The sequence below is a fragment of the Gymnoscopelus microlampas genome, assembly GCF_963454915.1.
Source record: "Gymnoscopelus microlampas genome assembly, chromosome: 11".
Classification (NCBI taxonomy): domain Eukaryota; kingdom Metazoa; phylum Chordata; class Actinopteri; order Myctophiformes; family Myctophidae; genus Gymnoscopelus; species Gymnoscopelus microlampas.
In genome coordinates, this window is record NC_139948.1 from 54,151,848 (window position 1) to 54,169,632 (window position 17,785).

Sequence of the window (17,785 nt, forward strand, 5' to 3'; positions counted from 1 at the left end):
AATAAAAACTAAAGCAGGTCGATTCCTAAAAGTAAAAACTAAAACTACTTCTGCACTCGTAAAACAAATGAACACTAAACTGAACACGAATAAAAACTAAATTAAAACTAAAACCATAACTCTGCTGTGAAGTCCTTTGAGACGGTAATGATCCTGTGTCACATGACGCTGTTGCTTGCCGACAACAACTGATCTCCAAGCAACAACTAAATGCGACGTTAGTGAAGCGTTATGAGGGAATGTTTATAAAAGAACATAAACAGATAAACATACAACACGGAACTGAGCTTTAGTAAAACATGTTGTTTTCTGCTCTGATAGACAGAGAGGTCAACCCAAGCTACTTCCTGTTCAGATCACATGACCCCTGTGGGAGGGCTCATTGGGTCAAAGGTCAAGCAGATAACAGGAGGGGTCATAGGTCGTACCTTAGATCCGGGACCACCAGGGAATCCAGGGGGGCCGGAAGGACCAGTAGGACCCTGGAGAGAGAGAGAGAGAGAGAGAGAGAGAGACATTCAGAAACTATCATAATAAAAATAATAACGATAATAACAATAACATTATTCAATAGACAGGATAAAGAGTGAGACATGATAGAGAGTGAGACAGGGTGAGAGAGTGAGACATGATAGAGCGTGAGACAGGGTGACTTACAGGAGGTCCAGCAGCACCAGCAGCACCATCGTTTCCACGAGCGCCCTGTAACACACAATATGATTGGTTCATTCATTGATTCACCTGTGTGTGTGTGTGTGTGTGTGTGTGTGTGTGTGTGTGTGTGTGTGTGTGTGTGTGTGTGTGTGTGTGTGTGTGTGTGTGTGTGTGTGTGTGTGTGTGTGTGTGTGTGTGTGTGTGTGTGTGAAAATGATCAAGGCCCACAGACCCAGATACATATAATGCATACACTGGGTCACTGTTAGCTGCAATGATTGAAATAAATATTCTGCTTAAACATAATCTAAAATTAAGGCCAAACCCGACCAAAATCTAAATCAATGTCTGAAATGCTTAAAATAACATTCAAAACAGTAAATGTTATTTTAAATGCACGGTGGAAAAAGCAGGGGAACTTCATCAAAGCCTGCATAATGCAGAAATTAACTGCTTTTCTCCAGCGCATTTAAAGTAAGATTTTATTATCAGAATATTATATTTGGTATTATTTCATAAGGTTTGTATATTATAGACTGAATCCTTCTTGTTTTCTGAGGGTTTCCAGTGGATTGAGAAGAGCTGTGAGACAGAGCCCCCACTGGGGGGCGCTCTAGGCCCACTAGATGAGAATGACTGCGTTACAGTGTGTGTGTGTGTGTGTGTGTGTGTGTGTGTGTGTGTGTGTGTGTGTGTGTGTGTGTGTGTGTGTGTGTGTGTGTGTGTGTGTGTGTGTGTGAGAGAGAGAGAGACACTCACAGCAGCTCCGTTGGGTCCAGCACGTCCTCTCTCACCGGGGAGACCGCGAGGTCCCTGCATGACAACACACACCACGTTGGTTACCATGACAACAACATCATGTCAACAAACATGTCAACAAACACGACACAATACAGACACTGACCAATTAAAACTATATATAATATATAAAAATCATTTCTACTGACAGTCTGTGCATCACTTTGTAGTCCTGAATAGAAACGCATCCCGTTCAAATCCGCTGCTGAGCCAATCAAATGAAACTATGAGAAAATAACCCCAAACAGGAAACAGGAAACAGGTATGCTACCTTCTGTAGACCCAGGACTACAGCTGTTCTGTAGACCCAGGACTACAGCTGTTCTGTAGACCCAGGACTACAGCTGATCTGTAGACCCAGGACTACAGCTGATCTGTAGACCCAGGACTACAGCTGTTCTGTAGACCCAGGACTACAGCTGTTCTGTAGACCCAGGACTACAGCTGTTCTGTAGACCCAGGACTACAGCTGTTCTGTAGACCCAGGACTACAGCTGTTCTGTAGACCCAGGACTACAGCTGATCTGTAGACCCAGGACTACAGCTGATCTGTAGACCCAGGACTACAGCTGTTCTCTGTAGACCCAGGACTACAGCTGTTCTGTAGACCCAGGACTACAGCTGTTCTGTAGACCCAGGACTACAGGTTCTAAAGTAGTTTCACATCCATCGCTCAGTCGCTCAGAGACACTGATAGGAGGGTCTGTCACCCTGGTGTTTGTAACTATCTTCTTATTTCTACATTCATCAGTATTCCTTCTCTTTCCTCTTCTCGGCAGCCTTTCCCTGCAGGACTAACAAAGTCCTGTTTCTGACAGAAGTCCTTCTATCCATACAGCTCTCCTATTGGTGTAGCTCTGCCTGTCATGCTTTGGCGTGTGTGATGTGCAGTCCTTAATGACATCATTAAACCACACCCCTTTGATGATGTTTGAGCATTTTAAACCACACCCCTTTCCTGACTGACCCCAGACGTCACGGCATCAGAACAGAGTTCACCTCAGGTTCATCTCTAACCCTTCTGCAGCTACAGGAACTGTTCTGTCTGTTTAACACCATAATATACACACATATATGTATATATATATATATATACAGTATGGTCTTTAAACTCACCATGGCACCTGGAGTTCCGTTCTCACCAGAAGAGCCAGCCTCTCCCTAAACACACACACACACACACACACGCACACACACACACACACACACACACACACACACACACACACACACACACACACACACACACACACACACACACACACACACACACACACACACACACACACACGAGAGAGAGAGAGAGAGAGAGCGTTAGTGAGTGGTTTGATGGCATGAAAGAAGCAATAATGTGCATTAAAAATACAAGACAGAGATTCTTACCTTGGGTCCAGCAGGGCCCTGATCTCCCTTAGCACCATCCAGACCGCTGAAACCCTACAGACAGACAGACAGACAGACAGACAGACAGACAGACAGACAGACAGACAGACAGACAGACAGACAGACAGACAGAGAGACAGAGAGACAGACAGACAGACAGACAGACAGACAGACAGACAGACAGACAGACAGACAGACAGACAGACAGACAGACAGACAGACAGTAGGCTACAGTTAAGGACAGAATTGATTTAGCATTTCATCCAAGTGTTTTGCCTCTCCATGGCGTGTCAATAAAGCTCGTTAAAGCGGGAGACGCCATTTTGAACTCACTCTGTGTCCCTTGATTCCAGGAAGTCCGGGGGTTCCGGGGAATCCACGAGCACCCTGGAGACGTAAACAAACACAATCATAATCAATAATCATAATCAATACCACTATCATTAGGATCATTATCATGAGGATTAGTGTTATTCTCATGCTATTATTTAACAGAAATGTAGCCGTAACTCACCTGTGCGCCAGTTGGTCCGCGCTCACCACCTCTACCAGGCTTACCAGACTCACCCTGAGAGAGAGAGAGAGAGAGAGAGAGAGAGAGAGAGAGAGAGAGAGAGAGAGAGAGAGAGAGGGTATTTTCAAAAACTCTCTGCAATCATGTGTGTCGCGTCTGAAAATATCCACCCATGCCTGTGTGTGTGTGTGTGTGTGTGTGTGTGTGTGTGTGTGTGTGTGTGTGTGTGTGTGTGTGTGTGTGTGTGTGTGTGTGTGTGTGTGTGTGTGTGTGTGAGAGAGACCACAGACAGACATAATAGCAGGTCTACCAGTTCATTATAGGTTGGCTGTGTGTGTGTGTGTGTGTGTGTGTGTGTGTGTGTGTGTGTGTGTGTGAGTGTGTTTGTTTTACTATCCATGTGAGGACAGCAGTACCTGACAACATGGACGTTGGGGGACATTTTTCAGATTTTGATACTTAATTCATCCATCAAGTCATTCATCCATCCATCCATCCATCCATCCATCTACTCATGTATACGTTTATCCAACTATCCATTCATTAATTCATTCATTCGTTAATTTATTCATTCATTCATATAGGGGTCAAAGGTCAGTGTTCTTACATCCTCTCCGTTCTTGCCAGGGGGTCCAGCAGCTCCACGAGGTCCCATGGGGCCCTGGAGAGAGAGAGAGAGAGAGAGAGAGAGAGAGAGAGAGAGAGAGAGAGAGAGAGAGAGAGAGAGAGAGAGAGAGAGAGAGAGAGAGAGAGAGTATGAGTGTGTGTGTAAGTACAGAGAGTGTTTTCACTTTTATCATCTTAATAATTCTCAATAATTGAGATGATAAAACGTTCGATTCAGATCAATAAAACGATTGGTAAATACACAAGCAATAGGCGAGGCTAATATTATGTGTTTGTAATGCTTTCAATCAAACATAATGTAGCTGCTTGTTCTGAACTTTAAAGGGGCTACACCATGAATTAAAAAAATATATATTATATATAAATATTGCCCCCTAATATGTTTTAAACAGGTTGTAAGCCTAAAAAACATCCAGATATTTTTTCTCACAATCTGACTGTCTGTCATTCCAAGCTTTTTCAGCTGCAATACCAAAACGTCCTAATGGGCAGGGGGGAGCTACTGAGCAATTCTGTCTGGCCATCATCAATGCCATTCTGAAATGGCCTGTTCAGACACGCCCATTCAGGAAATCCATGAAATGAGCATGAATGACTGAATGTTAAAAAAAAAATTTTTTTTGGGTACAAGAGACACTGGGGAGCCCAAAAAATACTAAAAACCTAAAAAAAAATGAAATTCATGATGTAGCCCCTTTAACGCTTATTGTTATTGTAGTGTTTATGTTGTTAATAGTATTGTAACAATAGGTTGTTATTGTAGTGTTTATGTTGTTAATAGTACTGTAACAATAGGTTGTTATTGTAGTGTTTATGTTGTTAATAGTATTGTAACAATAGGTTGTTATTGTAGTGTTTATGTTGTTAATAGTATTGTAACAATACCTACTCCCTACTGCCTCTAGAGGGCGATCAGCACTATCCATTCACTACTCCCTACTGCCTGTAGAGGGCGATCAGCACTATACATTCACTACTCCCTACTGCCTCTAGAGGGCGATCAGCACTATCCATTCACTACTCCCTACTGCCTGTAGAGGGCGATCAGCACTATACATTCACTACTCCCTACTGCCTGTAGAGGGCGATCAGCACTATACATTCACTACTCCCTACTGCCTGTAGAGGGCGATCAGCACTATACATTCACTACTCCCTACTGCCTCTAGAGGGCGATCAGCACTACAGTGAAGTCATCAGTAAAATAAAAACACATTTGGGAGCCTGACTCCTCCAGTCTGTTAATGATGTAACTGCTGTGTGTCAGATAAATGCATGATTAGTATTATAGCCTACGCAGCGTTTGTCATGATTATGACTATTGGTTGTACCGCTACTTTTCACAGTGCAATGTGGGATCAAATGAGTCCACTATATAATAATATAAGGTATAATAATAATCACTATACGTTTACACACAGCCATGGATAATAAACCATGGATTATGCATCATTTATACTGTTATAATTCACACATAAACCATGGATTATGCATCATTTATACTGTTATAATTCATACATAAACCATGGATTATGCATCAGTTATACTGTCATAATTCACACATAAACCATGGATTATGCATCATTTATACTGTTATAATTCACACATAAACCATGGATTATGCATCATTTATACTGTTATAATTCATACATAAACCATGGATTATGCATCATTTATACTGTTATAATTCATACATAAACCATGGATTATGCATCAGTTATACTGTCATAATTCACACATAAACCATGGATTATGCTTCATTTATACTGTTATAATTCACACATAAACCATGGATTATGCATCATTTATACTGTTATAATTCATACATAAACCATGGATTATGCATCATTTATACTGTTATAATTCATACATAAACCATGGATTATGCATCAGTTATACTGTCATAATTCACACATAAACCATGGATTATACATCATATAATTCACACATAAACCATGGATTATACATCATATAATTCATACATAAACCCTGGATTATGCATCATTTATACTGTTATAATTCATAGATTATTAACCCTTCATAATCATAATACTCACAGAAGCACCAGCCTCACCGGGCTCACCAGGAGGTCCAGTAAATCCCTGAGGTCCCTGTAGGGGGAGACAAAGAGCCACATATTCACTATAAAGAACCTTAAGTGTATCAACTGGTGACTAATAAAACACTAGTACTGATAGACATGCTCCATCTATTGTGTCTAAATGTATCTGTGATTATTTATCTGTAATATTTGGCTGTTACATTAAGTAGAAAGGGCTGCCAACTTTCAGGAAAATCTAGGAGTGAGACTCATCAGGGACGCACACATGAACGCAATTCTTAAAATGTAAAATTCTCTATTTAGCTGTCTTAGGGTCTTCTTTCATTTGTATCAGTCATTGCCATCAAACAATATATGTGAAGAGGGTAAATTGCGTGACTCTCACTCTCAAAGGGTGAGACTTGGCAGCAAAAAAATAAATCACACCTGTGGGAAAAAAAAGACTTCCAGCAAAGTGGAAAGAAGAGCAAGGAAAATAAGGTCAAATCATCTAAAAGTTCCAATGATCTGATCTGATGGTTGCTGGACTGATGAGCTTTCATATATATCCATGAATGAACGGCTGTATCCATGGTAACACTTATGTTTATTCAGATACATCCATATGAAGATGTTTGCCTCTCTGAGATGGAGCAGGAAGTAAACAGGAAGTGACATAGGCGGCTAAAACAGGAAACAGGAAGTGGTGTACTTACGCTTGAACCAGGAGCTCCAGGGGGGCCACGGGATCCCATGGGGCCCTGTCAATCAAAACAGAGAGAGCGTCAGTGTGAGTGTGTGTGTGTGTGTGTGTGTGTGTGTGTGTGTGTGTGTGTGTGTGTGTGTGTGTGTGTGTGTGTGTGTGTGTGTGTGTGTGTGCGTGTGTGCGTGTGCGTGTGTGTGTGTGTGTGTACCATAGGTCCGGGAACGGGCATTGAAGGAGATTTTGACTCATCGAATCCACCAGACATCTGAGGGGAGAAGTTCTGAAAGAAAACAATACAATACACTCTATGATTAATACATAAATACAGTTACAATACACTCTATGATTAATACATAACTACAGTTACAATACACTCTATGATTAATACATAAATACAGTTACAATACACTCTATGATTAATACATAACTACAGTTACAATACACTCTATGATTAATACATAAATACAGTTACAATACACTCTATGATTAATACATAAATACAGTTCGAACTAGAAAATGTGCTCCTCGGAGCACAGGTCTCCGCCAGTACTGTTCCTGATTAATCCTGTCTTAAGTGTTACTTGATTAATCCTGTCTTAAGTGTTACTCCGCCATTTCTCAGCCATTTCGTGATTATTCCTGTCTTACCTCACTTTGAAAGAGACACAGACTCTTTCAAAGTGACATCTATTTATAGGCCGCTATACGTCATGCGTCTCACTAGCCAATCAGAGCACACTCTTTCAACGTATTGTCACGTGTCACGTGAGGCTTGACCAATGTTAGCTTGGCCGAGGGGGGGGGGACGGAAAGTGAAAACATAGTCTCCTGGCGGAGACAATTATACTATAATATATCATTGAAATGTTTCAAAACCAGATGAGATATACAGATATACAGCACATGGTATCTGATCTCAAATCAAAGCCTTCATACAGATTAACATGTTTAACCCTATGGGCTCTGTGCATCACTGTAGCACCCCAGGTGTCCACAAGGGGGCATACACGTTTCCTGTTCTGGTTCAGATTCTCACAGCTTTGTTTGATTGGCTGGGATGGAAACCGGAAACCCATGCGTTTCCCATAGACACGTATGATGTCATACATGACGTCATGTAGACACCTCATTGGCCACTGAGGCTGTCAGTCAATATCGCCGCCTTACTGACAACTTGCCCACGACTCCACTGCAATAAATATATCTGAGTTGTAAATAAGCACCTGTTTATTAACCATTGCTGTTACCATCTATGTAAGATAAGGAGTTTAATATAAACAACTATCCTGAATCATATCATACTTTAACTACATGTCTGACGTTTGTAACAAACCGAACCGCTTTAAGATCGGTTGAGAATTCAGTGAGTTATGATGAATGGTGGAGAGACCTTCTGCTTCAATAGAAATGTATTATGAGTTATGAATCACCCGGCCAATATGGAGGCTGTGATGTCACGTCACTCTACTGAACAGCAGTAGCCAATGAGGTGTCTCTATGAGTACAAATCTGTTGCTGAGCCAATCAAATGAAGCTATATGGGAAATTGAACCGGAACGGGAAACGGGTACGCCACCTTCTGGCCATCTGGGGGAATGCAGCTCACCCTGCACAGAGACTCATTCTGCAGATGTGTGTTCAACATCTGTGTATCTCACACACACACACACACACACACACACACACACACACACACACACACACACACACACACACACACACACACACACACACACACACACACACACACACACACACACACACACACACACACACACACACACACACACAGTTCTAGTCTTCCTACATAAATAAACAGATCAGTCTGGTTACTTGAAGATCTACAAGGCTTTATGGTTGTGAATCATGCGTCTAAACAGTCAACCAATCACGTGGCTTCGTGCTCCACAACCTGAATGCATTAATGAGCATCTTCTCTGACGTGAATGAATTGATAACAGAGTTCAGAGAGTCTCACAGTGTTTCTGAACTAAAGGGTTCAGAAACACTCTGTTCATTTATGTCAGAGTAGATGCTGATTTACTAACAATGCCAATGTTCCAATAATCTTAATCTTTAAATTGTACACACACACACACACACACACACACACACACACACACACACACACACACACACACACACACACACACACACACACACACACACACACACACACACACACCCACACCTAACACGGCCTGTGTCAGAGGTTGGCTGTCTCGTGGGTCTATAGGGGTCAGGGTTCTCCTGCTGGGTCTGTAGGGGTCAGGGTTCTCCTGCTGGGTCTATAGGGGTCAGGGTTCTCGTGGGTCTATAGGGGTCAGGGTTCTCCTGCTGGGTCTATAGGGGTCAGGGTTCTCGTGGGTCTATAGGGGTCAGGGTTCTCCTGCTGGGTCTATAGGGGTCAGGGTTCTCCTGCTGGGTCTATAGGGGTCAGGGTTCTCCTGCTGGGTCTATAGGGGTCAGGGTTCGGGTACAGTACTTACTCCGCCGAGGCCAGGAGGTCCGGGAGGGCCTGGAAGTCCAGGCTGACCGTTCTGTCCGGGGGTTCCATCGTTACCTGGAGGACCGGCAAGACCCTGGAAGACATGGAGAGATGGACATATGGTTAGATGGTTGTATGTGGTCCATGGTGGGTGTCAGGGTTGCCAGATCTGCTTATTATAATTTCCCCGCAAGATTTTATTTGAAAATAGCCGATCTACAAGCTTACAACGCGTCGCATCGCGACGCGTTGTAAGCTTGTAGATCGGCTATTTTCAAATAGCTGATGTACATGTTAAAGAGCTCATGTGGCCCATTGTCGCTTCTTTTGGGCTGGTATCTGGCAACACTGGTGGGTGTCATTAGATGGTTAGATGGTTGTCCAACTGTCCAATAACTGGTTTTCTTTCGTATGGTATAGTGCTTCGGGGCGAGACACTGTGAGGACACTATGACTGTGTTTTTGTTCTACTTACTGCAAGCTATTCTGCCCTGCTAAGCCAAAGAGCGGTAACTAGGCAAATCATTTAACGGATAAAAGGGTTTCAAATTGTTTAAATTGGTCAGCCAAATGGGTTATCGGCATATACAGTGATATTACATTACTTGTATATCATATAAGTGATATTACATTACTTGTATATCTGTTCTTGAGGTAATTGTTTATCCGCCAAAATCACAAAGGCTAATGTGACCTTTGGGACACAAATAAGTCTGTGTGTCCATCAACGTAGCTAGTGATCTTTGGCTTTGTAGGGCAGCGTTGTCCAGGTAACAGGTGTATACTAGGGTTAGACTAGGTGTATACTAGGGTTAGACTAGGTGCGTGTATCCCTAGTTCCCTTTGTAGGGCAGTATTGTCCAGGTAACAGGTGTATACTAGGGTTAGACAAGTTGTATACTAGGGTTAGACTAGGTGTATACTAGGGTTAGATTAGGTGTATACTAGGGTTAGACTAGGTGTATACTAGGGTTAGACTAGGTGTATACTAGGGTTAGACTAGGTGTATACTAGGGTTAGACTAGGTGTATACTAGGGTTAGACTAGGTGTATCCCTAGTTCCCTTTGATCTGTACTTCTCCTTCTCTGTATCTGTAACTGCTGTGCTGCTGCAGGTGACTGAATGTGCCCTGCAGGATCAGTGTCAGTCAGGTCACATGGTTGTGAACTACAGGAACAGGAAGTGTCCTGAGGCGGGACTTCCCCCGGAAGCTGTCTTCCTCAACCAATCATGGCCTGGTGTTTATGTGTGTGTGTGTGTGTGTAGATGTTAGTGTGGTCCACTGCTAACATGTTAGAGAGAACCGTCATCTTTCCAAACATGAAGTGACATCTAGTCTAGTTATGATGTTATCCTATTTATTTACATACACTTCAAAATAAAATGGCCGCCATGAGGCGTGGCTGCATGATGTTGACCATGTGGGAAGCTGTAACCATGACGACTAATGAAAGCATAGTTTACTGTACGGTACAGTAGGGATATTCCACTGGATTGGGCCGAGGGTCTCAACTGTTAAATGGTTTGAAGTCGGGGGCCACAAGGCTGTGACAACATGAATGAACAACATGCCATCCTTATTGTAAAACCAATCATCCAATAAGTATGATTATTCTACATTCTGATTTTGGTTTCTTTACATTGGAATATGGACTGGGGCCAAAAGGAAGTTCACCAGGGGCCAGATTTGGCCCCTGGTGAACCACCAGTTGAATATCACTGCTGTACAGTTTGTCAGACAGACAGACAGACAGACAGACAGACAGACAGACAGACAGACAGACAGACAGACAGACAGACAGACAGACAGACAGACACACAGACAGACAGACAGACAGACAGACAGACAGACAGACAGACAGAGAGACACAGACAGACAGACAGACAGAGACAGACAGACAGACAGACAGACAGACAGACAGACAGACAGACAGACAGACAGACAGACAGACAGACAGACAGACAGACAGACAGACAGACAGACAGACACAGACAGACAGACAGACAGACAGACAGACAGACAGACAGACAGACAGACAGACAGACAGACAGACAGACCCTCTCTCCTTTAGCACCACGATCTCCCTTGGGTCCCTAGAGAAAGAAACACCCAAACGTTATGGTTGGATATGATAAAAAAAACAAAACATTTTAATCTATGTTTCACACAGATATGTAATTTCAATCAATAATGCATATTGATCTTAAAGCTAATCAATATGTATTTCAATAAGTAGATCAGAACATCATGACTTGACTATTGTTTGTTTTTAACCCTTTATGTATGGATTAATACAAGGTAAAACTATCCTAATCAATCTTCAACCATCCATAAATAATTCATTATCAATATGTTATAAATATCTGTATATGATATGATTATTGATTAAACGTACCTCAACCTGGGGCTCCTGGAAACCTGGGGTGAAGACATGGAGAGGAAATTAAAATTAATAATGAAATAAATAGAGTTGTCAATAAATAAAATATAACTAAAAATCTATAAAGATATGAAATATGTAAATACTGTTAAAGAGACATGTATGAATAATAATGCACTCTGCCAAGGTCTAGACATCTCCTAATTTGTTCACAAGTTTGGCCTGGTGGTGGCGCTAGCGGGAAGGTGACCAACAGGTTTCATCCTATTGGGAGCTGGAGTCATGTAAAGTTTGGCCTGATGGTGGCGCTAGAGGGAAGCTCATCAATAGGTTTCTTCCTCTTTGACTGACAAGACATTTGTAAACTTTGGCAGAGGTGAGAAATATGGATTTTAAAATAAATAAAAACAAAATGTAAACAGAAATGTGTCAATAAAAGCAGAATATAAAAGTCAATGTAAACAGACACAGATGACAAGATTATATAACACTGTGTGTGTGTGTGTGTGCGTGTGCGTGTGCATGTGTGTGTGTGTGTGTGTGTGTGTGTGTGTGTGTGTGTGTGTGTGTGTGTGTGTGTGTGTGTGTGTGTGTGTGTGTGTGTGTGTGTGTGTGTGTGTGTGTGTGATGGGAGTGACTCCTTCAAAATAAAAGTTTCCATTGGATCTCTTTCCCCAATCAATTTAATCAAACTTTGCAACAATTTAATAATTGTATCAAAGATTGTATAAAATAAAACTCACTATGCATAGAGTTGCGTTGGTGCATCGTGTTTGTTCATTGCATTGCAATGAACAAACACAGGGTGTGTTTGGGGGGGGGGGTTACTGGGCTGTTTCAGGTGCATGTGTGTGCACTATGGAATGGAATGGATGTCATGTAAATACTTTATTATTCCCAGGGGAGAAATGTTAAACTACAGCTGCTCTCATCAGCTCTATAACCCTCAGTAGCATTTAAAAAGTGTGTTCCTTGCAGATCCCCCCCAGGCAGGGGTTGCCTATACCCAGGGGCTGTGATGCGACCTGTTCCAGCGCCACCATGAGGCTGACCTGTTGTATTGCCACCATGTGAGGCTGATTTGAAACATTTGGGGGTGGCAGTTCTTCCCCCTGTCTCACACACTTTGACAGTCAATCGTAGCTAATTGGACAGGAATCTGACAGAGTCTGTGTGTCAAACCCAATCAACTCAATGATCGCTAAGTGTTGTAAAGCATTGGTTCTCAAAGTGGGGTCCGGGGACCCCCAGGGGCCTTGAGGGAGTTCCAGGGGGTCCCCAGCTAAATGATAGATTAGGCACCAAATGAACCCTTATGGGTCTGTAACTCTACACTCTCAGAGTTAATTTGACATTGATTTTACAATATAAATTGCGGTCCAAGTGATAGAAATGCCATTAAATGGGGGTCTGTAGCCCTAATGCATGTCAAACTGGGGGTCCTTGTAATGAAAATGGTTTAGAATCACTGCTAGAGCCTGGCATATCTTTTGAAATGGGGGTCTGCGGGCTGATAAGTGTCAATTTGGGGGTCCTTGACATGAAAAAGTTTGAGAACCCCTGTTGTAAAGTAATGAGTCTATCGCTGAACAAAACATGCTCCTTCTGTTGTCCATGCAGGTCCCTATGGAGAGACATGGAGACATTGTGTTGTCCTTCATGAAGAGACATGGAGACATTGTGTTGTCCAGTCCATCATGAACAGACATGGAGACATTGTGTTGTCCTTCATGAACAGACATGGAGACATTGTGTTGTCCAGTCCATCATGAACAGACATGGAGACATTGTGTTGTTCATCATGAACAGACATGGAGACATTGTGTTGTCCTTCATGAACAGACATGGAGACATTGTGTTGTCCTTCATGAAGAGACATGGAGACATTGTCCATGATGACTTGGAGCTTGGACAGACGTCTCTCTGATGCTACTGCCAACATCACTGACCACTCATGATGCTGCTTGTCTGGGTATGTAGGGGTGCATCGCTTAGTTTGGGGCGAGTGTGTGTGTGCGTGTGTATGTGTGTGTGTGTGTGTGTGTGTGTGTGTGTGTGTGTGCGTACCATCGTCGGGGCAGATAGGGCAGCATTCGTCGTGGGGGATGACGGGGTTGGGGCAGTCAGACGTGTCTTCACAGATCACCTCATCACACATGACCGTTCCGCTGTCACACACACAGATCTGACAGGGCTCTGGCTTCCATACGTCACGGTCTGCATACACCTGACCGTCCAACGTACAACTGCTGCCTGAACCTGGGGGAGAGAGGGAGAGAGAGAGAGAGGGAGAGAGAGAGGGGGGGGGGGGTGGAGAGACATTTTAATTGACTTTCATTGGTAATCCAAAGGCTTTTGCACACCTGATTGGCATGTAGGTGACAGGTGTGTGTAGCTGCACACACTCTCTCACACACGCACGCACACACACACACACACACACACACACACACACACACACACACACACACACACACACACACACACACACACACACACACACACACACACACACACACACACACACACACACACACACACACACACACACACACACACACACAGGACCTGCTTTATGCATGACCGAGGTCCTTTGACCCAAATATTGATTTAGTTGTTAATAAAAAAACTATTCTTTGTAGAGAACGCTAAGACTGTGTTTTCTGCGTTTTATTTCTTATTTATTCCAGTTACTTTCATTTAAACAGCTTCAAAGTCCTAAAAAATGAACTGTTATTCTCACAGAAACACAAGCATGAGATACAAACACAATAATTAAGGAAACAAGCAAAGAACTACAAACAGAGAGAGAGAGAGAGAGAGAGAGAGAGAGAGAGAGAGAGAGAGAGAGAGAGGTAGAGAGCAGCTGTTTTCTCTCTCTCTAAGTTTAGAAAACAGAGAGAAGAGGGAAACCTGAAATGTTTTAGGTTAAAGGTTGCAAATACCTCAACGCAGAACATCAACCATGCACAACCTACGCGTGTGTGTGTGCGTGTGTGTGTGCGTGTGTGTGTGCGTGTGTGTGTGTGTGTGTGTGTGTGTGTGTGTGTGTGTGTGTGTGTGAGTGTGTGTGTGTGTGTGAGAGAGAGTGAGAAATAGGGGGGGGTTGAATGATGAGTCACTGAAGCTAAGGAGCTAAAAGTTCATCACTGTCTAAAAAAGAGTTAAACACACGACAACACCCATGAGAGAGAGAGAGAGAGAGAGACTTCACAGTTGAAAGTTCAGCTCGTGTTATTCAGTCGCTGTGGATAAGATAAGAGTTTCTGTTAAATGTCCACGTTCTAATCTTTAGTCTTTAGTTGAAATAACCCAGTTATAAATCTATTTCAACAAGTATACACTTCTCCTTTCCTTCTGCTCTCTGACGGACTCACTGTAAACACTGAATAATTATTCATTTATAAAGTTTTGCTCTTCATGCAGAGATGGAATCCAGTCTGTGGCAACAAAAAAAACAACCCTAAAACCCTAAAAGTGTGAGAACGTGTATAAAGTAGGTTCCTGTTACGTTACGGAAAAACTGATGTCTGACACGAAACGTCTGAGCAGCTGCTTTTTCCATTGAGTCACCAGACCCTCAACGTCCTCACATTAAACACTGTGCAGTGGTGGGAAAAGTACTCAGATGTTTTACTGAAGGAAAAGTAGCAATACCACAATGTAGAAATACCACAGTTACAAGTAAAAGGCCTTGCGTTCACGATGTTACTTGAGTATAAGAACAAAAGTAGTGGCATCAAAATATACTTAAAGGACAAAAAGTTAAAGCGCTACGATGTTTGAAAATAGCAGATCTACAAGCTCACAACGCGTCGCGGTGCGACGCGTTGTGAGCTTGTAGATCGGCTATTTTCAAATAGCCTATATATGTATAAAATAGGGCTGAAGTGGTTAATGTATGTTTTATGATATCATAATTTATATCTGAAAAGTAACTAGTAAGTAAAGTTTTCAAATAATTGTAGTGGAGTGAAAGTATAATATTTGCCTCTGAGATGTAGTGGAGTAGAAGTAAAAGTATTAAATACTTGAGTAAAGTACAAATACCTCAAAATTGTACTGAAGTACAGTACGTAAGTAAATGCACTTAGTTACTTTCCACCACTGCCACTGTGAACCTGGCAACATCGGAAAAAAACTGTAAAGAATCTTCTAGAATGTTCAAATAGTTTGACTTTTCAAAAATAAATCTTAGCCAATTCGCGAAAAAAAAGATCTACAAGCTCACAATGCTATGCCCTGCTCTGCACTGTGGGCTTGCAGATCCGCTTTTTCCGCTACTTTTGCGGTGACACGTCACACGACATAAACTCGGGGCCGAAGCGGTTAACCACATGAACCCTGGCGTCTCTATTCTGGGAGAGCAACTAATTACCGATCTGCAAGCTCACAACGTGTCACAACGTGACACGTTGTGAGCTTGTAGATCGGCTGTTTCTGTGGTAGAGATTTGGCCTTTAGTGTAGAGGGAAAAAAGGAAGGGACCTAGCACAGAGCCCTTTGGGCTTTAACCCTTTCAACCCTCTAAACTAATGACTACAGGCCCTTCTTTCCCTCTACACCAAATCTACAAAGCTGAACATAGCCAATCTACAATTAAGCTCAGTGATTTACAGGCTCCACAAGCTTGTAGATCAGATATTTTCAGTGACTGCCCCCCCCCCCCCCCCCCCGGTTTTGTCATTAAATCACTCCACAACGCCATCCGTGCTGAGTCCTGTCGTCATGGCCATGCCATGCCATACCATGCCATGCCAGGCAATGGCAGGTAATACCAGGCCCTACCAGGCCATGCTGTGCCATCCCAGGCCAGGCCAGGCCAGACCAAACTAACACTAACGTAACTGTGGCCCAGCAGCGTGCCGGAACAGTGAGATCAGAGGAAATGGAGGGGAGGGGGGAATCTGTTGTGTTGGCAGCAGAGCAGCAGAACCAGAGCCTCAACGCAGCACAACCTGCATGTGGTTCTAATTATCTGACAAAAAGGAGAGCCTGAAATATATATATATATAACAGAGAGAGAGAGAGAGAGGGAAAGAGAGGGATGAGAAAGAGAGAGGGTGGGAGAGAGGGAGGGAGGGAGGGAGGGAGGGAGGGAGGGAGGGAGGGAGGGAGAGAGGGCGGAGGGGGAGGGCGGGCTGTTGGAACTGGAAGTGGTTCACCAGATGTTGCCTGCAGTTACACACATCCACCAGCCGAGGGCGCTGTGAGACTACTGGACAAACATCTGCTGCTGCAGCCAGATGTGGCGACAGACAGACAGACTGACTACGTGTCTTTCTGCCCCACCTGTCTGTCTGTCTGTCTGTCTGTCAGAAGGCTATAATTGCGGAGCAGACAGGTCTGTTATGGACTTAAGCAGCCGGAAAAAGAAACAAACAGTTTTCAGGTGTCTGTATGTCTGTATGTCTGTCTGTCTGCCTGCCTGTCTGTCTGCCAGTTGGTCTGTCTGTCTGTCTGCCTGTCTGTCTGCCTGTCTGTGTGTCTGTCTGCGTGGCTTCATGGAAGAGAAGTTAACTTTCTAAGCAGATGTACAAACTTCACAAGAGGTCAAATGTTTTCAACAGACATGACTACGCATGCCTCTCTCCTCTCTGTGTGTGTGTGTGTGTCTCTCTCTCTCTCTCCCTCTCCCCCCCCTCTCTCCCTCTCTCTCTGCCAATTCAACATAAACTCTAAGTCCTTCTCTCTCTCTCCTGCAAACATATGTCTGCTTTACATCAACGTCTTGTAATGACACGCGTGTGTGTGTGTGTGTGTGTGTGTGTGTGTGTGTGTGTGTGTGTGTGTGTGTGTGTGTGTGTGTGTGTGTGTGTGTGTGTGTGTGTGTGTGTGTGTGTGTGTGTGTACTCTAACTAATCTCTGTCTCTCTATGTGTGTGTGTGTGTGTATGTGTACTTTTTTCCAGTGGGCTAAAAGCGTTGCCTCGGGCCGAGTGCCAGAACGGAGAATGGAGCCTGCTGCAACTCGCTCTACATACATGAAGACATGCAGGAGGAGGAGAGGAGAGGAGAGGAGAGGAGAGGAGAGGAGAGGAGAGGAGAGGAGAGGAGAGGAGAGGAGGAATGGAGAAGAGAGGAGGAGAGAAGAGGAGAGGAGAACAGAGGAGAGGAGAGGAGAGGAGAGGAGAGGAGAGGAGAGGAGAGGAGAGGAGAGGAGAGGAGAGGAGAGGAGAGGAGAGGAGGAATG

General features: G+C 43.4%; 1 protein-coding gene across 1 annotated transcript in view; it reads right to left on the reverse strand.

Moving 5' to 3' along the window:
- Nucleotides 1-13,846, reverse strand: part of LOC311056437 (uncharacterized protein) — a 33,791-nt gene extending 19,945 nt beyond the window's left edge. Inside the window, exons 1-15 of the mRNA XM_084073041.1 lie at nucleotides 13,661-13,846; nucleotides 11,609-11,631; nucleotides 11,271-11,306; nucleotides 9,213-9,305; nucleotides 6,932-7,003; nucleotides 6,734-6,778; nucleotides 6,034-6,087; nucleotides 3,957-4,010; nucleotides 3,350-3,403; nucleotides 3,169-3,222; nucleotides 2,836-2,889; nucleotides 2,569-2,613; nucleotides 1,414-1,467; nucleotides 658-702; nucleotides 429-482 (exon numbers count right to left, since the gene is read on the reverse strand). Of these exons, the coding sequence (XP_083929167.1) occupies nucleotides 429-482; nucleotides 658-702; nucleotides 1,414-1,467; nucleotides 2,569-2,613; nucleotides 2,836-2,889; nucleotides 3,169-3,222; nucleotides 3,350-3,403; nucleotides 3,957-4,010; nucleotides 6,034-6,087; nucleotides 6,734-6,778; nucleotides 6,932-7,003; nucleotides 9,213-9,305; nucleotides 11,271-11,306; nucleotides 11,609-11,631; nucleotides 13,661-13,751 (828 nt within the window). The 5' untranslated portion in view covers nucleotides 13,752-13,846. The remainder of the gene's footprint in view (nucleotides 1-428; nucleotides 483-657; nucleotides 703-1,413; nucleotides 1,468-2,568; nucleotides 2,614-2,835; nucleotides 2,890-3,168; nucleotides 3,223-3,349; nucleotides 3,404-3,956; nucleotides 4,011-6,033; nucleotides 6,088-6,733; nucleotides 6,779-6,931; nucleotides 7,004-9,212; nucleotides 9,306-11,270; nucleotides 11,307-11,608; nucleotides 11,632-13,660) is intronic.
- Between the last annotated feature and the right edge of the window lie 3,939 nt (nucleotides 13,847-17,785).